Source organism: Prinia subflava, chromosome 3 (assembly GCF_021018805.1).
Source record: "Prinia subflava isolate CZ2003 ecotype Zambia chromosome 3, Cam_Psub_1.2, whole genome shotgun sequence".
Lineage (NCBI taxonomy): Eukaryota > Metazoa > Chordata > Aves > Passeriformes > Cisticolidae > Prinia > Prinia subflava.
The window spans coordinates 90,230,152-90,252,799 of record NC_086249.1 but is presented as its reverse complement, the minus strand read 5'-3'; the positions used below and the strand labels follow the sequence as shown (position 1 = coordinate 90,252,799).

Here is a 22,648-nt window from a genome sequence, read left to right as displayed (position 1 = left end):
TTGTTGCATATGTTTTCTTTGTATTTTGAAAGACCTTGTTTCCTCCCTCCTCACAAACTCCTATGCAGGTAGAGACCCAGGAGGTCAGCTGGCCTGTAAAAAGATGTAGTTTCTCATGTCTGTCTTCAGCTTCTTGTGCAAATTCACTACTCTGATTATCAGTGCTTGAAGTTGATCTCCAGGTACACAAGACATGATTTAGTTGCCAAAACATGGCCCTCAGGGGGTTCCTGCCTGACCCTTAATGCTTCCCTCACGAGGACATGGGTGTCTCACATGCCTTGTGTCAGGTGACCCCACTTTATGCCACAAAATCCTGGGTACCTTGGCTCATCTCCAAGGGCAGCAATCACCTCCATGTAGGCAATGGACTCTTACCAATGGTTTGGTGTCCCTGGGCTGGTGATACAACAGCTACAAGCAGCAGATGCTGCTGGGATGACAGCCCAGCCTTGCTGGGCAGTTTTTCCACTCGTGGAGTGGCCAAAGTCCCAGTCTCCTTGGATGGCCTGTGCTTGCCTGGCTCCACAGCTTTGCTTCTCACTGCCTGCCAAATGCTGCTTCCATGGCAGGCAGCTGTGCCACAGCCCCAGCTTCCCAGGGCCAGCTGTGCCACAGCCCCAGGGCCAGCTGTGCCACAGCCCCAGGGCCAGCTGTGCCACAGCCCTAGGGCCAGCTGTGCCACAGCCCTACCTTCCCACATCCAGCTGTGCCACAGCCCCAGATCCAACTGTGCCACGGCCCCAGGGCCAGCTGTGCTTCCCCCCCGAGGGCACTGGGACCAGGGTCTGGGTATGACAGGACATCTTGCAATGCTGCTCCATGGCCTGGGCACTTTGTCATCTCTGCCCCAATTACACCAGAGCACTTCAAACAGACTTCCTGCAAGTGTCTGTGTTGTACCTTATAGCACAATCAAAACCAAAGCATCATCACAATGAAATATTTTAACAAAAAAACCCAAGCAAAAGCAATTATCGACAGTGTAATTAAGAGCTGTGATGGTCTAAGGGTAAAGGTAAATATTTTTAGACCAATTCCATTACAAGCAATGACAATGCAGATACATAGATACTAAAAAAATATTCTATTACTTTATTTTTCAGAGTCTTAAATATGTCTTTACCCGTGAAATTCCCTTTGTAAAAGTTACCTGTCATTCTTCTCAAGCCCAGTGGTTCATTTTGGCATGCATTTTCTATTGTCCTTTCCATGACTTGACGCCTGCACAGGGAGGAAAATATCCAATTAACAAAATTTTTATGCCCCTGGTGGTGTTTATCAGATACCACCTCTGCTAGTCATGGAATATGTGTCTATCATTGCATGCTACCCATGATCTGTCTGATCCAACAGGATCAAAGGACTCACAATACTTTTTTAAGTTACTGCAACATTTGATGGACTTCTCATGAATATTAAGGAGTCAGGAATGAGAGAGACATTTCTCTCTCCATCCTCAAATTAAGCTCATGCAATGACTATCTGGATTTTTTAAAAGAGATCAGTATATAAAAATATTTATGCTTGGCATTTAGATGCACAGACATGTGATAAATGGTGCACGAGGTTTCCAATATTTGACATTAGAGAAGACATTAAGTTTTTTATTATTACATGTGAGTAATTGGCAAGTTAATTAATCTAGCCCAAAGTGTCACAAAGGTTGTTCCTTGCTCTTTCTCTGTCTTCTTATCTTTATGCTTAGCACTCAACAAAGTTACCTGAAGGTGTTTTCACTGAAGTCATTAAGGCTTTCCACAAGCATAGTTTTGTGACTAGAAGGACCTGTAGTCAAGAAATGCCAACATTACAGTGAGCAGTCGTTGTTTATTATCTTTGCTGCAGACCTGGTGAAAGCAGCTCCTAAAAACAATTGCAGAGTTGCTAGAGAAAACAGTGACATATCCCACAGGGAACAGCCTAGGAAAACTCTCCCTTTGATCCTGTTCATATAAATCAACCCGACAATCAATGTCAAGGATGACTGTCAGCCACAAACTAGCATATAAGGGGAAAAAAGGCTTCTTAGGAAAAAAAATTGAGATGGACAATTCAGCTAATGTTGATATTATATCTAAGGACAGTTATTTACAAGTCTAAGGTCAGGCATTTGAGTAGAAAATATTTTAAAAATCAGCTTTTGTTGTTAGTGTCAAATCCTGCTTTTTTCTCTAGGGAATAAACAGTTTTTCACACATAGAGTTAAAACTGCGTGTCAGCTAAAATGTAGGAAGTAGAAAAGTCTTTGTTTATATTACCTTGGGTTATTTGGTGTTCTTATTGCTAGTTATATAATAAAATAATGAAGTGATATTGCTTTGTTTATGTTCAGTTGTCAAGAAGAAAGAACAATACTCTCTGAGCTATCCAACATGCCTCCAAGCCTTTTTGATTAAAAAAGACAATTGCTCAAGATTTGTGAAAGCACCTCACCACCTGTATTAGGAAATATATCTCTCTAAAAAAATCCTTTATGAAACAATTCCCATTAAGAAACGCATTCTCTCTCTTTCCCAAAGAGGCAGTGTGGCTGTAATGGGCACAGGTTGCCACCTTGTTCTGCACCTTGTGCACTGGCTCTGCTCCCAAAGGTTTTGACTTCCAGTTGTGATGCTGATTATGGCTCATGAGCCAGGGAACTCCATAGCAGCACAGATTAGCCTGTTCCCTTGTTATCTCTCAATACAATAAAAATTAATATCCTTGGATGATAAATTGTTCCTGGAGTTGCAATACTGTCAATGATTTATTGTGACTCTCAGTAGGGATTCATCCATGTGTGGGATAGGAGATATCCCCAAACAGCATATCACAAAAGGCAAAAAATACAAAGAAGAAATTATGGCATTTTTTCACAATATAGCTATAAGCAGAGGGTAAAGTTTTGAGCTCTGAAACTTGCATTTCTATGACATTATCAGAAATGTAATGGCCGATGCTTTTATATGCCTGCTTTTCCAGATTATGGGTCTGCCTTTTGGGCTGTCACTGCAGAAGACATTGAATCAATTACTTAGCTGTGTAAACCATGAAAGGCAAAGGCAGCCTGGTGTTCAGAACAAAGTGGTGAGCAGAACTCCAGTCTAGGGACAACCTGCAAGTCTGCATCTCCTCAGGACTGTTTCTGCCTCTCCCTTTGATCTGGGACAAGGGGTGTCACTTCTTTATTGCTGAGAGGGCAGAGCACATCCTGGGGCCTTTGAGCACATCATAAACAGCCAGTTAAAAGATGTGATTATCCCATCTGGTCAGAGCTGGTGAAGCCTCACCTGTGTGCTCTGTGGAGTTCTGGGCCCTGCAGTTTAAGAAGGATGTGAAGGAATTCAAATGGGTTCATAGGAGGGCAGCAAAGATGTTTAAGAGGTTGGAAGGAATGTCCTGTGTGTTGTGGCTGAAGATTTTGGGCTCATGTGGTTTGGAGAGAAGGATGCTGAGGGACAAACTGTGTGCTCTCTACAGCTTCCCAGGAAGGGGAAACAGAGAGGGAGGTGCTGATCTCTTCTTCCTGGGCTCCTGTGACAAGATGCATGGGAAGGGTTCAAAACTTCATCAGGAGAGGCTCAGACTGAGAATTAGGAAGCATTTTATTACTGACAGCATGGTCATACACTGGGACAGGCTTCCTATAAAGATGGTCAATGCTCCAAACCTGTCAGTGCTTAAGAGGCATTTAGACAATGCCCTTAAAAACATGCTTGCTGCTTTTAGTCCACCCTGAAGAGGTCTTGCAGTTGGACTAGATCATCCTTGTAGGTCCCTCCCAACTGAGTCATTCTATTCTATTCTATTCTATTCTATTCTATTCTATTCTATTCTATTCTATTCTATTCTATTCTATTCTATTCTATTCTATTCTATTCTATTCTATTCTATTCTATTCTATTCTATTCTATTCTATTCTATTCTATTCCCCAAATTATCAGAGTTAGGTATATGAGCAAGCAGTTGGCAGCATCTTTCACAACACAGTTTTCCTGGTATTTAAAGGAGGAGAGCAGTGCTGATGTTAGAAGTGTTTAGTATGGGTTTTTTGTGGTGCCATCAAGTTAGTAAGCCTAAATTTTACTCAGTGCTTGAAACTGTATTATTGTACACAATACATAAGTACAAAATTTTGTATGTGATACACAGAACATAATTTTACAGCATTCCTACATTTTAAAATTTTGGATTTATTTGCATCTTACACATTTTAGTAAATCATAAAAATACTTTGCACAACTGACATTCTCACTTGTTTGAGGGTTAGAAAGACTTAATGTTCTTTATCACCTACCAGAGTCATCCGTGCCTCCTCCCTGCCAGCAGAACGCTGAGTGGAGAAGACTGGCATCCTCATGAGAGGTTGGGAGAGTCACCTCAATTAGTCACTGAAAATGGAATTGAGTTTTAAATTACTTCAGGCTTGTGAATCTAAAAATTGCCAATGGCTCTTATATGCCTAAGCAGTTTGTAGAGCAGAACCCAAAGCCCAGTCCTTTTCCCAGGAAAATTAGTGGAGTCGCAACAGTGCTTTTACCTTCAAGCTGCTGGCAAAGACTTGGGAAGTGTTTCTGCTCTTGTTTTGTAAAACACAGTTGGATACAGTTTCTCTTGGTATGACCAGGGAACTTTGTTTGGCATCCCAGGAGTTTGGGGGCCCTCCTTTGTAGATCTTGGTAACTTGAAATAAAGCTTCTGACCATAATGACTAATTAGACTTCACCATCTCTCCCAATATATGTCCTAAAAGAGAGGAGTTCTTACCAAGTTTCAACCAGTTAAAGTTCTGCACTTTGCAAAATGTTTCAACACAATCTCCTGACAAAGGTGATATCCGGGAAAAGTGGAAGTCACAACAGGGAGAGGAAATAAGCACAGTGAGGTCTCACAAGAAGTCACAGCGATAGATGCAGAGGTTTCTGATGTGCAGCCCTGGTCTGATCTCTTGATGACACTGCCTTCATCTTCCTTGACCCAATGTCATTTTCAAAGTATCTTGTGAGTTCCTTGTCTTCCAGAATTGAAACCTATCGTATCCTACACAAATCAATAAAATTAGGACAGGAACACAAGACAGAGCCTTACTGATATCTGATCTCTTTTTTCACAAGGATGCTGTTATCTTATGCCCAATGAGTTTTCCCTCAGTTTTCCTGTTTTTTTTTAATTGGTGTGTAAAACTATCTTAACTATTTGTCTCAATAGTGCTGCCCCAGCCTATAATCCTGTCTGTGCTGATAATGGTGATTGCATGGCCTTTTTGGCAGTCCAGATGTTATACTAAGAGCAAAGGAAAACCCTGAATTTCTTTCCTCATCTAATTATACACATAATTACGGATGCATAAAATACCCAGTTATTTTCAATATTTTCACACATGTTTTTTGTATGGTACCCAGATTACAATTCCCCCACATTTTGTGACCAGATGGATTTATACACTCCCATGTGATAACAAATTCTTTTTCTACTGTTCCCTTGCCTTTGCTGGCATCCCTATTTCTCATCTTATCCCTCTCTGATTTTGTATCTGTTATCTGGTGATATGCATAAAACTCAGCACTTTTAAAAGACTGTGAGATGTCTGAAGTAGGAGTTATATGCATCAGGGTATAGAATTTTTCACAGTTTTATAAAAAAGAAAGAAAAAAGAAAAAAGTGTGTTATATGATTTATATCACTTTGTTCCTATTTTAGCCATATTTTAGCCATATTTGCTCTCTCCTTTTAGCTCTGTAATAGATTTTGTTATCTCTGATTTCTCTCTGAACTAAGTTTGGACACTGAAGAAAGGCAATACACAGTTAGATTTAGTTGTGTAATTACAAGTTACAGTTAACCAGCCAATCCAAATACTGAAGGATCATTAAAACAATCATTAAGAGTATAATTTCAAACAAGCTCAAGTAAGCAGCACAATCATGCCTTTATATTAAAATTCACATTTTGAATGCTCTTCTTATCCAAGAGAGACTTACTATGTCTTTTTTATGAATTTGATTCATCTGACAGTGACAAATATTTCTCAACATTAAATCAAAACCACTTTGCTTTCATTCGTAACATCAAATTCTGCCACATTCTGAGTATCAGCAAGGGAATGGCTGTCCTTGTCCCTACTACATTTGACACAGTTGTCATCTTGCATCTCTGCTTCCCCTCCACATACACACACATTTATACTTTTATACTTCTTTTCTTCTTTTCCCATCAGCTCTGAGCCCAGTGTCTGCTTTTAGGACTGCTTTTAATGAGTCCTTTGAAGTCTGACACTTCTATTCTAAGAATCAAATTGGAAGACATTTAACATCCCTCTGTTTCATTTTCACTATAAAAAATAGGCTATTAAATACAGGGAAGAACCAGAGAAAGTCATCCTCAGATCCACATGGGACTGATTTTATTGAGGGTGGCTCTGTGAGGTGCCTGTGAGTTTAGTGCTCCATCTCCCTGCCGATCTGGCTGGGAGAACGGGGGGCAGCTCTGGCCTTACCCTTTGCCTTCCTGGGGCTGACCCAGCTGCTCTGCTGTGTTTTGTTCACATTAATATTAAACATGCATTCCAGTTAGACTTGTTCCATCCCAGGAGTCCAAGCAGATCGCTGTGACTCCTGCCCTGTCTCCCAGCCTGCAGTGGAACATCCTCCTTGGAGCGGTCGGGCTCCACACCTGGCTCATCCCTGGAGTCCAGCCTGTGGAGAGGTGGCTGCACTGCTGCACCCTGTGGAGAACAGCTCCTCAGCTGACACATCTGCTGTGCTCAGCTCAAATATTTGACACTCAGAGTTTCCCAGTGAATCCTCGCCTTAGGGGTGAAATGAACAACTGCAGTGATAATCCTGCAACTGCCTTATCCAGAGAACACCAATGGGATTGTAAATGGAAACACAAGAGCAATGCAAGAAATATATTGAATGGGCACCAGTTTCACAAAAAATGCTGTAAGACACAGCTTCTATTATTACAGCAAACAAGAGGAAACCCTTATTGAAGATTTTTAAAACACCAGTAAGTCGCTTTGAAGCCAACCTCAGAAGCAAATCTGTCTAGGAAATATTAAAGGTTGCCAGGAAGCAGAAAATATCTGGCAAGGATGGCAGAGGCCATTCCCAAGGACAACAAACTTTATGGTCCTGAACTTCTAAGTCATAAAGAATCCACTAGAACAGTAATGTGAAATAACTTTCAAGTATCAGTGCAAAGGTCTCTGCTGTAATTTTCCTGACACTTGCCAGGCTTAGATAGAATCATTATGCTGTTATAAACACCCTTAAGAAACAGCTTTGAACACAACCTTTAAGGGAAATTGCACAAGGAGGCAGAGGAAATCACAACCTGTATTTGGTTTGTTTTTAGCTTGATACGCTCTTCTAAAAATGCCCGTCTTACCAACCAAGGGTGAAATATTGCAGGACAATCAAGAGAGAAGGGTCGTGTCCCTGTTTAAGCGACAGAAGCAAGATAGACCTGAGCTATAAGTTATAGGAAACCCAGGTTGGTTTTCTTTGCTTAGTTGATTTTTTTTAATATGTGTTTTCAGTTACTACTTGGCTCCCCCTGTGTCTGATTAAAATTGTGAAGTAACCAGAGCATCCAAATATTTTTAGCTAATAGGATGTGCATGACTTTGCAAATAATGATGTCAAGTTGCCAGAGGAGAGATCATAACCCCTGGAACTGTACTATTGCCCTTTCTCAACATTTTGATTTTTATTTTCCCTCCACACTGTACATTAAATTCATATGAACTTGAATAATATTTCAATTTGGTGAAAACTTAAATTATAAATGAGTCCATGCAGCTGGAAGGAAATTATCCCATATAAGTGTCATGTTTGAGGTATTGAAATAAGGGAATTTGAACCCACTCTCAAATGAGACAAAATTGTCAAGATTTGTTCAGTAGTGTTTGCAGCACACACTGATGGGAAGCAACTCTGTGTGGCTCAGGCCTTTCCTCATACGGTTGGAATCTCCATCCTGGGATGCCGTGTAAATGGTTTTGGGTCATCCTCTGGAAGGAAAACCCCATGCTTGTGCTCACCCCTACATACCAGACTGATTCGTTGACTTAAACTCACTTTCTAAACTCCAGGTATCTCCTTCAATTTCTTGCCATCTCAGGAATTGTCAGTTCCAGCGTGGATCCCTGTGTCCAAAAGGGCCTGTCCCTGGCTCCTGCTGTGATTTCCTCTCCCCACTCTGCCCTCCATTTCACCCTTTGAAGAGAAAGTATTTTCATTTCCATTTAACACCATCACCACCGCACCCCAATGCCTTTGCTGGAGCTGTCCTGCTAAGGGTGTTCTCTCCCCAGCAATCAGATTGTCCTTGATGCCTCTTGAAACAGCAGAACATGAAATAAAGGGCTTCAGCTGAAGCCAGAATCACGTAAGGAGTGAGAATTGTGTCTCCAGGGGCCCTGGCATTGTTTGATTGCCTGTCATCACTGCAACCCTGTTAGACCTAGAATGCTGAAGGGGCCTGTTCCCACCAGCCTCGCCTGGGCTCCCGGGGGAAACAGCACAGACACAGCACAAACCCGCTCAGGCTGGTGGCACACATTTCTACATTTCTGAGCTGGGCTACAAAGCTCTCCAGCTGCTTGGGGGCAGGCTGGTTGGCATTTAACAACAGCAAGAAAAGGTCATGTTTTGTGTCTGGTGCACTCTGCATATTTCTGCACCTCCTAAACAGCAGCAAGACACCGTGAGTCTCAGTTATGAGTCTCTTGAAAAGGGATTTGAATGCTTTTCTCATATAATACCAGCAGAACTAGAGTGCTGTCATGACAAAAGCATTTTCAGAGACAGCTCTTTCCCAATTTTTTTTTCTGCTGATAGACAATGCCAGAAATCACTGATATTCATGCTGCAGAGTCTCTTGAAATGAGTAAAGATATTTATGCTTATAGAAGTGCATAGATAGAGACAGACATACAGACGTATGCATATGTAACTGTACAATCATGAACAGAATGTATGCAATGGCCCCAGTGGTACTCTTGATTTCTGCAAAACTCTGAGTTGATATGAGAAGAGCAAGGCTTGTTCAGGGTCTGGGGAAGAGGAGACTCCTCAGGGGTCGATGCAGGGAAGGATAAGCAGGATTACTCAAGGTGCTGAGCACCCCCAGATCCAGTGGCAATAAACTCGCTGAGATGTATCAGCCTCCATCCTGGGCCTCAGGACCTTCGTGTGCTGCTCTGTCCTGGCACAAGCACCAGCAGTGCTGGTCACAGGTCATGCTGTCCAAAGCGAAAATGGGAGCTCCCTCTTGCCTCCTGTCTCCACTGGAGGCACAGGAGACATCTAACATGGGAAGAGGAGTGGATCTCCTGCGAGTTTGGGCTGAGAATTTCCACTCTTTTCCCCTGCTCTCACTGTTCCTGTTTCACAGCCCCACTCCTGCCCTGCAGAACTTCAGCTCCTGCCAGCTGTGGAGGCAGCAGGACATGCAGTGAGCACTGAACTCTCTGTGGCATGGCAGCAAAGCCTGCAGCAGTGTGAAGAAACTCCCTCACTTTTTGTGTATATACTGGGAGTCTCCCCTCCAAGCAGATGCACAGTGTCTGGGGGAACTGCAGTCCCTCTGGAATGGAGCATGGACTTTAATCTGGTCTCCACAGACTGAAGACCAGTGCCTTTGCTGCACAGGCCAGCTTTCCATGCAGTAAAAGCTGCAGATGCTCACTCCTGATGCTGTAGCCCAATTTTCCCGGCCATGCCAGGTCAGATAGGTGGTCCATCCATCCCAGCACTCTGTATTTGTGAGCATGTCTGAGGTAGTGATCAGAAACTGTTCTTTTCTGCCTCAGAATTCTCAGGCCTGGACCTGAATGAATTTAAGAAGTTTCATTTCCTAAAGTCTGTAGGGGAAAAAAAGTGGTTTAAATTGTTATGTGGAAGTCTACATATTTTCATGAGAGAAGAAAGTACCTTATGCAGCACTGCAAAAGGCAATCTTTCCCCTGGAGATTCATATTGAGCTCTCAAAGAGAAAAAACAAATATCTGTGAGGAAAGCCAGCTTGCTTATCCATTCTTCATCTTCAAGTAGCCTGCAGTCTTCAGCACATTCGGTCTCCATCAGAAAATTTATCACTGGTTTTCTTAGTTGCTAGACTTTCCAAGAGCTTTCCTCTTTGACAACCAACAAGGATTGCAAAGGAGCACTCATTTCCCCAGCTTGTCATTTTTGCAAATCTCTCTGAAATGAAGTGCCTTCACACAGACTTTGTTGATACAACAGAGAGCAGTATTTAAAACATTCGTGAAACTCACTTGGCACAAAGAGTCTCCTGGTGGATGTGGCAAGGGTACTGCCCAGCTTTGGGTTTAAACATTTCCAGTACAGCAACTGAGTCATTTTTGCCAGTGATGCTGGGTATTCCATCTGTGCAAATCCCATCTGTCTAATTTAGATCAATCCACTTGAAGAACATTACTGGCTGTCATGCCTTTGAGAGATTTTCTCCGTTCCTCACACATGTCAGAGCCTGCGGTCAGAGTGCTGAGCACTGGGAGCCCCAACAGTTCTTCATCATAGCAGAATTCTCAGGCTCACACTGGAGAGTAAACAGGTCTGCATTCAGCAGCATTGTGATTGTTATAAATTATGAATAGTGCTTATCCACAGCCAAGAAATCTCTGATTTGTGCTGACAGACCACTCGACAGCAGTATATCACTAGTGTACGTGCAAGTGTAATCCCAGTTTTCTACCAGGCTTGTGGGAAAGGGAGCACTAAAACTGGGAGGTTCTTCACTCCTTGAAAATTTAGTCATCTGCAAAAATATTTTCTCTTTTGTGGCAGTAAAATGACTATTATATGCAATATCTACATAGAATGTTTCCAGATATGGTATTAATAGAGCTCAGTCCTGTCTCCTCTGGGTTTTTATTAAGATTGAGACCTTTTAATTTTTCTTCTTCCTATACAATCAGATGGCAAGCAGACCTGATAGGACAGTTCAGATGTGTTTCAGCATGGATTTTGGGGCATTGCTGCTTTTCACTGCAGCACTGCTGTGACATAGCTGTCTGGAAGTGCTCCCCTTCTCCAATAGGCACCAGCTTTCCCAGGCAGGGTAAATCACTTCCTTCCAATGTCAGCCTTGTATTTTTAAGCTGATACATTTGTTCACCTAACAATTATAGTACAATTTACATAAGTATGACGCAGAGCTATTAGAAAAAAGTCTCCATGCAACTCCCTGCCTGCTGGGCTCCTTGTCCCACACAACCTTCTGCCTCCTGAGTTAGGCATGGCCAGCCAAATGCACCCAGGGCCATTAGCTCCCATCCTCCCTGGGAGCCTGCCCTGTGCCCCTTGGCTGAGAGACATGGAACAGAGATGCTTATTGTTTTAATTTCAGCTGCTAAACAAATTTTCCTCTACATTCAGTAACCTAAAATTGCTTTCCAACCCCCAGAATTCTTGGAGTACCTACCACTTTCACACAGGGACCTCAAGGTCTAAATCCTAGCAACATACTGCCTTTAGCAATCAAATATTTTCTCTAGCTCTGTAATATTTTGATTCCCTTATCCTCCAGCACTGTGTTGCAGACTATATTGGGAATTGTCTATCAGTTTCTCCCACACCTTCTGGCAGAGTTGCTATGAGTTATCAGATGTGTTCTGGAAGGAAATCCAATTGTAAATAACAGCAAAATATATCCCTAATATATCCCTTCAAAGAAGACACAGATCCCTACTCCAAAAAGGTATGTCTCTAGATAGAGAGTTGGCAATTCATTTTCCTGATGCAAAATTCTATACATTTCCTAGAGAATAAATGTACCAATTTAGAAATTTTACTCACAAAACAAACAAACAAACACCTAAAATATTTAAGATATTTTAATACAGAATAAAAAAACTAGAAATATGATTTGCTTACATGTTTGGCTATCAGTTTGTATGAGGTTAAGATTACTTTTTGGTATCAAGTTCTTTACCTAGGAAGAGCATCAGTTTCAGGCCTCTCTTTCCAGCGACTGAGGTGTTTCTGTAGTTTATTTTTCCTTACTGTAAAATTGAAAACTCCCCATTCATATCATAACTCAATGTGAATAACATCAGTAGCAGCCCCATCAGCTCTGGTAGTTACTACTAAATACTGCTATTTTCTTTTTAGCTGAGCTAGGTAGAAATGCCATACAATTTGCAGTACTTACAGTTTTTGTATGATTTATTCTTTCTTGCAACTAAAATTGTAGTCCTTTACAGACAGGTTTTGTATCTCATTATTGCCTGCACTGGTATCAGGGAAATACTGAAAAAAATGGCAATTTGGTCACTAAATAGTCTCCTATTTCTCCTTTTACTTCTCTTGAGGATAAATTCACTATTCAGCCTAAAAATTGTCCAGTATTACACATGTATGAAGGTCATTTTTGCTGGTGTGACAGAGCTGTATTTGAAACATCATCCCACTCCCAGGCTGAAATTTGTTTGGGAGAAAACGCAAGAGCAGCCCTTCCCCCCGTAAAGGCAGGCTGTGTTTTGGGATCATTGTAAGCCAGGTGTCCTGCCCACTGGTCCAGACAGGTTGGCAAGAAAGATCCTTGCATTGATAAATATGGTTGAAAACCCTAATATGCGTTTTGCTTTGAGAGACAACAAATCTACTTGCAAGGGCATTCACGTGGACACTTGCCAATCATTACACAGAGATGACTTTGCTGATCAAGACAACATTTTCACAGCATGGATCAAAACAATTTTCAGTTTGGCTACCAAAGCAATTTCCACTTTTTTTGTGTGTGACTACTTTTTCCTGGAGAGTGTTTGATTTGCTCCACAAGCACAGCAAAGCTACTTTATGCTTGCACACAGCAGACATGAGGTGTCTCTTTCTTGAAACCCCCCGGGCAAGTTGGAAAGCCTCTGCCTCAGTCCTGCATGAAGCCAACAAACTCGGGGCACACTCTGCCTCTGCAGGAACTTTCCTAAGCAAGGCCAGACTAGGACATCTGCTACTGGATACATTCCCAATGGAAACTTAACACATGCAGGCAAAACAGTGCTTGGAAAAGGTCCTGGAGGCTGTAAGGAAAGTAGGAGTCTCCCCTGCACTGTGATATTGCATGTCATGACTGAATTCCAAATTACCCAGAGTTTGATGTAGATCTGTGTATGTCTCATCTGTATGGCCACTCTTCCAAGAACACAGTTTTCACTATTTTCAGCCTCTAGTGGTGTATTATAAACAGGAGAGGAGGAGGTTTTAGATGAGACAGGTGAAAAAAGAAGTTTTAGCAATAACTCCCTGCCCTGTGTCACTGGATTGCAAGTCAAGGCATTTCCTCCAGTCTGTCTCTAACTGGAGCAATTTTTTCATGGTTCTCTTTGCATTATGTCAAGCAAAGGAAACTCAAGTTCCTCTACCCAGAGACTCCTGTTCCTGCTCTGTCCCTCCATGGCATCTATGTGACTAAGGAACTTCAGATATTTTTTCCAAAGTGAAATGGTTAATGGAAGGTAAATCACACTGAAAATGGGCAAGGCATAAAATCAACTTGTCTACTGTGTCTTTTCAATGTGCAGGTTAGAGTAGGCAATTCCTTGGCTATTTCACCTTTTGTTTATCATGTAATTCTTCAAGTTTTCCAGCAGATCACTTAGGCAAAGAAGTGAAATGAAGTAGTTTTTATTTCTCTGGTGCTTTTGCAATTTCTCCTCAGTTTGGGAACTTGTTGGAGTAAGTGAATACTCTTCTCTGAAGGTTCTCAGAGCAGAGTGGCTGTACCAGTTCCCAATATTCCTCATCCATACACCAGTACGGGACAGTCAGCACAGGAATACTGGAGTCTACTTTCAGTATGGGCTAGGAACACATGATTTCACACCTACTCTCAACTTCAACACACATCCAGTGTGAGTGGTAGGAAGAGACATCATGTTAACCACAGTACCTGCTGGAATGGCAGTATCTGGGATTATATCTACATCAACACGTGTTTGTTCAGGATTGTAGTTAAAATTCCCAACAGGTGAGCCTGAATGAGCACTGCTGTTCTGTCCCACCTAATCCCAGACTGCACTCAGGAGCCGTGTTTATACATCCTGACAGGAGAAAGCCTGTTAAACCATGAACTCAAGAAGAAAATGCTACTTTTTTTTAGGATGCACTAAAAAAAATCTTTTTGTGAATCATCACCATCAGTTGCAAGTTTAAATTCCAAACAAAATTGCAAGAAAAAAAATGTGATAGATGCTACTTGGGTACAGGAAAATGTACTGCAGGGAATGGAAATTATAGTGATTCAGTTACCAGAAGGTCAAGCATCAATCTGTAAGTTTTAGCTGCACCAGATTAATGAAGCATCTGTGGTGTTTGCCCAGACTCAATTTTCCATTTAGCAATTTATCACTTGTAGCATTCTAGACAAAAAAAAGTTAGATTTTCTATTAATACTTCTTTTTCACACTACTATTGTAATCTATGTTTATTTAAATGGTGTTCCTTATTTTTATTATTTTCCCTGCGGCTTGAAGAACAGGTGTTCATATATAGCTCCAAGCTGTCAAACATAAAACTGGCAATGAGTTTAATAGACACGGGGCTGAGGAAATATAAGGAAGTTGTAATTTTGAAAAATTAAATGCCACAGAGGATTTTTTAGACTACGTCATGGTTGCCAAGAGGATTTTTAAATTTGGATTTCATCACAAACACAAAATGGGATTGTGCTTATGGTGGGACTGATAGTGGAGACTTGGACTTTGGTCTCTTGTCTTGCATTTCTTTGCAAACTTCATGAAAACACAGTGGATCAGAACCTTTCAAGATTGCATCTGATCCATTTCCTGAGGCCTTATTAGGGGGCTGCTTACTCTAGAGAGACCCCTTAAACAGCCTGTTTGGGGAAGACCATATCCTTATGCAGCATTTTTCCACTCTGCCCTCCTGACTGTCTGGATAACATTGACAGAGGGGTCAATTTTCTCATTGAGCAGCAATGCAAGTTTATTGTGTGGCTACTTCTCAGTATCCTACACACAGGTACTGATGAGTAGATGAATCCTGATATTTGTAGGTGGGGCTGTAAAAGAAAGTACATATCCAACTATCTGTTCCTTCTGGGAAGTTCCCACAGGCCAAGTTTTTCACTCCTTGGTTGAGTAAACTTGTGTAGATTCAGGAGGAAGTTCTTATCAGGACTAAAGAAAAGTGAAGCACAGTGAGTTGTATGGCAAAACTGAAAAAAAAAAATCTTTGAGTACTTTCAAAGAAACCACTGCTTCTTGCCAGCTGAATAACCATCAGGTGCAGGCATATCTTAGGTAATAAGAAGAATGAAACACACAATGCACCACCATTCTAACAAGGTATTTTTAAGAGAAAGGAAAAACCTCAAAAATGCTTCAGTGAAACCACCAAGTGACAGTAAAATAATGAGTACATTCTATTGCTGCCTAAAGAAAATGAAAGATAAATAACCAAAAGTTTCAGACTCTTGTTTCATATCAGGTTTTCCAGCATTTCAAACAACTCCAATATAGTATAGCACAACTAGCATTAAGAGAATTAGAATTGAATAAAGAATTACTAACAGATCAAGAGACCCTGAACTGCCATGAGAAGGACGGTAGCAGTCCTTTGGGTGAACTGCTTTGCTTAGGCTATGGTGAAGACAACAATGATGGGTAACTGACAAATAGTTGGGTTTTTTTCCCTTAAAGGGCTTTGTATAAGGACTTCATTATTAACATCAGAAGGAATTGCCTAAAGAAATCTAAAAACCAAGTGCTATTAGCTGCAATCATACAGCAATAATTGAGTTAACTTTTTTCAGTGTTTAGGAAAACAGAAGTGACTTAGAACATGACAAACAGGCTGATGAACCATTCTTAGGAATAAAGAAAGCCAGGAGATGAGATACCTACCAGCAAAAATCTGTCCAGCTGCTTACTTTTTGCTCATATAACTTGGGAATTGCAGTGTGTCTGCTCAGAAGCAGCAAAGCAGTAATTTCATAGATCTACCAGGAAGCTGCCTAAATCAGGGCCAGAAAAGACCAGCATGTGGAACTTCAGTCAGTTCCTCCACAAAGAAGGAAAACTCAGCCCTGCCATGCTTCTGGAGAAATGGATTTCCTGTGCTTTATGTTTTGAGTTGTGTCTCTGCATTCGATGTATATTTTATTGCTGTGTGCAACCACTATAAAAGTGTCAAGAACAAGAATAGTGAGTGAGGTTCCAATCGAAACGTGGCACTGAAACTGTTGAGAAAACTGCAAGAGGGAGGTTATGTTTCTCATCGGGTGCAGGAGGCACAGAGCCAGAAGCTGCTGATGCTGAAATGTGCCAACAGGGATACTGAAAAGCCTAATTGGAATCATCACTTACAGCACATACCTGTGCTACCACAAACACAATGGAAATGCAGCAACTGCACACCACCAGGCTGGTAATTCCTCAGTGAGCCATCTTCCAGGGAAAATAAGACATGCACTGCAGAAACTGACTGAAATGTCTTATTTAAGCTCGGAAATGAGGACACAACCTGCTCTTCCTGGCTGCTTAGAAGTGATTAGCTCTTCCTAAATCAATACACGTGCTGTACCTCGTGTCTTGACCACATCACCCTAGGGGGCTACACCAGACCCAAACCAGTGAGTTCTTACAATCACTTGTCCTGGGCTTTGCAGAAAGTTATCTGAGTGAATGCCCACTTTCAATATAAAGCCATAAAATGAGTGAACTAACACTGTGCTTATCAACAGAGCAGCATTTACATCCTCATGCTGCCAGTGCAATACTCAGAACCACCAAGACACTGCATAGACTTAAAATGCTCTCCCATAAAACCCCATACAGTCAAAAACCCCCATATAAACTAACAGCCTCTGGAAATAGGGACAAAGTGAGATTCTGAAGGTAAACAACAGAGACAAATTAGTTACAGCAGGGAATTGCAGACAAAATACAAAGGTAATTTAAAACCCCTGCTCCTGTCCCTGCTACCCCTCATTCCCATGGTTTTTTTCGTTGTTTTTTTTTTTTTTCTTTTACAAAATATCTGATCTTTTAAATATGAAAGTAGAACAAAGGAGATCAGAAGAGAGTACAAAATTCCTTGCTAGGAAAAAGAGTATGTGCTCTTTCGGAGCACAAATTGCTAATTTTTAGGATTACAATTTTTATTGTCTCTTAATTGTCTGTAAACACCAAAATTAACTGTCAGTCTACAGTGAGGCAAAGGAAAACTAAATCTTAGATCTTGACAATTCATGTCATCAAATCCTATTTTGTGAATTGTCTAAGTTCTAAAATGCCTGTTTTATAAACTCAGTTTCCCATAATGTGGAAAAAAAATTGTTTCGTTTCTTCTCTTAATTTCGGGTATCAAATCATGTTACTCTGTAACTTCAGTGTGTGTCAAGCACAAAACTTTCCACAGCGAGATCCCTTTCCAAGGGCTGTCAAACAAGATGTGAAGCTACAACAACTGAAAGCTTTGAAAATACCGGGAAAATACTCAGTGATGATGGAAACAATGATGTTCTCAAAGAAGAAAAATACAAATTGACTGTTGTCCATTTCAAGTTAAAAACCACTACTGCCACTTTGTCCTTTTTTTTTGTTTGTTTTTTGTTACATATATTTTTCCATTTTCTTTGTGATGTTTAAACAATAGGTAATTTTACCAAGGCTAAAAAGAAAGCAAAAACCTCAGGAGATGCAGCTATTTTTAAAAGACTAAACATTCCAGACTATGTATTTCCTCATATTTATTTTTTAACCGTATTTTTCTAAAACATATTAAAATAGAAAAGATGTTCATCTGATTCATACAAAGAAAATACCAATAATAAAATAAGTAATAAAATACTGAAAATATATGAAAGCATCAAAACATTAAAATATTCATACTGGCAAAGACTCTAAGAATATATTTCTGGCAATTTTACAGTAAAGTGCTATTCAATCCGCTCAAATTAAGGAATTGGAATTTTAATAGCATGGTTATTATTATCTTAAGGTTACAAATTACCTTGTTACTTTTCTCATTAAGACAACAACCCATTTTGTTGGAAGCAAAGCATTTGAGTTGCATGCACATAAAAATAACCCAAGTAACAGCTTTATTATAAGCAGTTAACAATATAAATTGCCAAATCATTAGGAATACAAAATACTGAAAAACAAAATAGGCAGAGATCAGATTAGTGAAAAATTAAGAAAAAGCAGATGTGGTAAACCATTGTATAAATTAAGAGAGGACAGAAGACTGTGCACCAAACATTTCTGTAGCCTTGCTTTTTACATGGCATTTTTTTTAGTAATCATACTGCTGGCTTTATGAGTTAATCTGTTTGTTATTTTAAACTGCCCTTTCCTATTTCCTAGAAATGATCCTACATCAGCAACGCACTGTAAGCAAAAAGACAGAAGCAGAGTATGACCTTTATTCTTCCCTAATAATCACTTCTCATCTATTGAAGTCAGCAGACAAAACTAATAAATCTGTTACAAAGCCAATTTGTAGCAAAAATTAATTCAAGTAACATAATTATTTTAAATTTTTAAATCTCTTGAAGAGTGAAAATTTTAAACGTATGAAAGATACCATCAGTCTCCTTTTAAGTTTTTTATCATTTTAATATACATATTTACAGCAATGAGTACAAAGAATCCTTGTTCGCAAAGTTCTTTCTAGCTTCATGCACCATTTCCACAATTTCTGTGAAATGGCAGATATAATACTTTTTATGTTGCCTTCAAGTGTATTTAATCTTCCTGATTTGACTTGCTTTTTTCATAATTTCATATGCAATTTAACCATATTGCACAACTCAGAGTAAGTTCTTACACTAATTTCCGTTTTTTGAACCAATAATAGGCCATCACAGTAAAGAATTCAGTTCCCACACTCCTGTAATTTTAATTGCTCTCCAAATAAAAAAAAAAAGAGAATAGGACTAGTGTCTTGTCTTGTGCGTGTGTTTCTTGGTAATAATTTTTCATTTAGAAGAAGCACAAAAATAAGGAATTTAACCAATGAGAGCAGTGAGTCTGAATTATCAAAATAATTACTATCAACATGTACATACACAGATTATATAAAAAAGTCCACCTGTACTACATAATTTCTGTAAATTTTCCTGGATGAGATTGACCTCAGAATACACTAAGTTGACTTCTTGCATCTTCTATGGGAGTGATTCAGAATGTAAGAATGAATATTATGAAAAGAAATATATGAAATATATGTATTTAAAGTAGTTGAGTAGAGGAAAAAAAGGTACAACAGTCTTAAATAATGTTGTATTTGGTTTCCTCCTTCCAGTTCAGTAATTTTTATTGAGTTGTACAGTGAAAATAGGTCCTAGCTTTAACATCTTCCTCATGCCCTATCGTATGTGTCAACTTAGACAATAATTTCAGTAATTTTGTTTGCTGGTCATTCATTTCTTCTATCTTTTTTTTCCCCCAGGAAACTGTTCCTTGTTCATTGCTGTAGGCTCATAAACCTCATTTGGGCAGTTCCAGAATCCAAGTGCAGCACTGCAATCTTTTTGACTCCAACAAAGCACAAAAGGCAGCAGCACATCCAGGGCACAGCAATTCTTTTTAGCTTCTCTGGGTGTACGCCAGGTAGAAGCAGAAGGCAGCAACAGTAACTGATAGCAGTGATAAAACAACTGACAGCTGCTGGAACCAGAGGCACTGATTCATCTGCTCTTCAAGTCTTCTATTAATCTGCACTAAATGAGTTAGCTGCAAATAGAACAGTTTCATTAAGTTAGAATTACTGCACTTGAAAGTACTTGGCAATTTTGAGCTATTTTGGCAATAAGTATAACCACAGAAAAGAAAAAGCCTTCTCCCAGTGGTCTCTCAGCAATACGTTTTCTATCAGTACACACTTCAGGAATCTGTTCCACTAAAGGAACTTCAAACCTTAAATTATGGATAACCAATATAGCCTGCATCAAGCAGGTGACATCTTTACACTCAGATGCAAAAGATAGAGCTGATGCTCCTTGATATGCCAGATCTGTATCCACACATGAAGAATGAGCAAACTGCATTGAAAATTCAATTATTATTAAATCATTATCATTACACAAAATAATTAAATCACTATCACTGATGTAGTTACTTTCAATTGCTGAATGTTCAAATAGTATAATTTACAAAATAACAAAAAGGTTCAATAAAAATTCTTTTTATCTCTAGCATATTCTATAATTTTGCTGAATATTCAGCACAAAGGAATATGCTATTACCTGTATATGTAAATCTTCATTAGTTTTTGCTGGAATATTAAAAGCATTGTCTTTTAATGTCAGAGAAGAGGGCTTACTACTTTCTATGACATGACACCTGAGCCTGTAAATAGGAAACAAGAACACACACTAAAAATCACAAATTTAATGCAACATTGTATAACTAAGAGTAAACAATCCATCTTAAGTGGATAAAGTCCCTGTACTTTTAAAATTTAAGAGACAATAATTATAATTACACTACATTTAGTCTAGGTTTATCAAAAAGTAAAGGTTGGGTTTGCACTCATCAGTAAATGATGCACACAGCACACTTGCAATCAAATAACCTCTCTCTATTGTTTCAGGAACTTTCTTAAAAACCCCAAAGAAATTGCACCAGTTATGCAAGGAAGCTTAAGGTCATTCACATGATGGAGATTTTATTCAAAAGGGAAGTAAGGGATAAGCACTTGAAGCAAACACACCACAAGATTTAGGCATCGAGACTCACAAAATACTTTCTCCATGGTAGTTTTGGCCATGAGGGGGTAAAGGCAGCTCCAAAAAAAAACCCACTGAAAAAACCCCAGGAACAATCCAAGGCAAAAAAAACCCAGTCAAAACTGCAGGGAACATTTCCTAGATATGTTCAGTGATACCACCCAACGTGACTGGATGAGAGAGAAGAGCAATAGGTGCATTTCAAAAAGTGTACGGAGAAATGTATTTTTCTAGTCATTTTTCTAGATGACCTTTCCACTGCTAAATACTGAAAATACCCATATGAAGATGTGATAGGTCTTACAGAAATTTTCTATAAAATTCTGATTTTCCCTAGTAGAAAGGGAACATTTTAATATTGTCTAGAAAATAGCTTTGCATTTGCTATGTCTGCTTTCCTTGACTGCTTGCTTTTAGAAAACTCAAGCAACACATTCTTATTAAAAAAAAATTATTGTCCATGTGTACTGTCATATGTATTCATATTTTTCCCACTTAACTCTTAATCAGCACAAGAACAAGACAAAAAGAAGAGCATGTCCAGAATACCACTTTATACATTAAACTCACATCTAATCAGTTAAAACAGAGCAAAAGTCTCAGTAATGTATTTTGGTCAATAACCACACAAGTGAGTTTGAAGAATCCTTCATTGATTATGACTACACAAGTGCTATAAATCAGCTAAATAATAAAAGCTAAAAACCCCCAAACCCCTGTTTTACCAGAAGACCACATGCTTACCTATGTTCCATCACTTTGGTCCTGGGCACTTCTTTCCAAAACTGAGTCAGTTCTGGCACTCCTGCTCCAGAAGACTGGTCCATTTCTGCTGCCATTATAAGGAAACGATCCTGCAAAGAAGCTGCAAAACCTGCCCTCAAGAAAGACAAAAAAATCAACAGCGTGCTTGGATAAAAACAACAAGGAGGATAGAAGTATTTTGCACAAAAGTGAGATAAAATGAGAACTTGTTTACTGCAGGACACCAGACACTGACTTACTAGAAATAAAAATAAGGAAATCATTCTCTAAAGCTTAATAATTCTAATTACCCAAAATAATTAGTTTTCCCAAAATTATGTAGGTTCATTTTAACAGAACTGGTTTCATCTGAATAGCTCAAAGACAACCCCAAATTTTGTAAAGAATTCCAGCAAATTCACTAGTCCTTGCAACAATTTAGGAAACTGATTTACTGCAGATAAACTCCCACAGTAATAATGAACCAGCAAGACAACTGCCACTTAGACTTTTTAAGACAAGAAACAAAATGGGTTGTAGACAACAGCTGCTTATGCCTGAGAGGAGCAGTAGATCAGTACTGGCAGTCACTCAAATCCTTTCTGACATCCATGTTTTTTAACAAATGGTACCATTCTCATACAAGAGTCAGGCAGGCACGGGCATCAGTCAGTCCTGCACACCAGCAAGGACATGCAACCATCAGTGTCTAGAGCACGGCTAGTAATGCAGCTGGCCCAGATTTCTTACAAACTCTATTTTACATTTTTACTTACCACCATGCAGAGAAATTATTATATCTAATGACGTGCCAGGTTCACAGCTGCTGTTACTGGGTTTAACCCTGTATTTTTCAGGTGCAGTTGTTCTCACCTAAGAACAAGAAATATGAAGGATACACTAAGTGCATGCACAAACTACAATTGCTTCATAACTTCTCCCATTCTGTAACAACTAAATCCTCAAAAGCTTGACTATTAGGACAAGTCTCTGAAATACATTGTTTTGTAGGCATAACAAGACTCTTGTATATTCCTTTTCCTCCCTCTCAACTGTATTTATCCTTTGTTCTCTTGCATTTGCTATTTGTCTTTTGCATACATATTTAAAACCAACGGAAAACATGTTATCATAAATATGAAAATACGAAAACTTTAAGTTATTTTAATGTGCAGAGAATGCAAAAGATGGG

General features: G+C 39.6%; 1 protein-coding gene across 2 annotated transcripts in view; it reads right to left on the bottom strand.

The window, feature by feature from the left end:
• Positions 1 to 17,562: 17,562 nt before the first annotated feature.
• Positions 17,563 to 22,648, bottom strand: part of MOSPD2 (motile sperm domain containing 2) — a 32,949-nt gene continuing 27,863 nt past the window's right edge. For both annotated transcript variants that reach the window (XM_063392877.1, XM_063392878.1), the window contains exons 12-15: positions 22,233 to 22,329; positions 21,457 to 21,586; positions 20,230 to 20,332; positions 17,563 to 19,717 (exon numbers count right to left, since the gene is read on the bottom strand). In XM_063392877.1, coding sequence (XP_063248947.1) covers positions 19,571 to 19,717; positions 20,230 to 20,332; positions 21,457 to 21,586; positions 22,233 to 22,329 — 477 coding nt within the window. In that variant the 3' untranslated portion in view covers positions 17,563 to 19,570. The remainder of the gene's footprint in view (positions 19,718 to 20,229; positions 20,333 to 21,456; positions 21,587 to 22,232; positions 22,330 to 22,648) is intronic.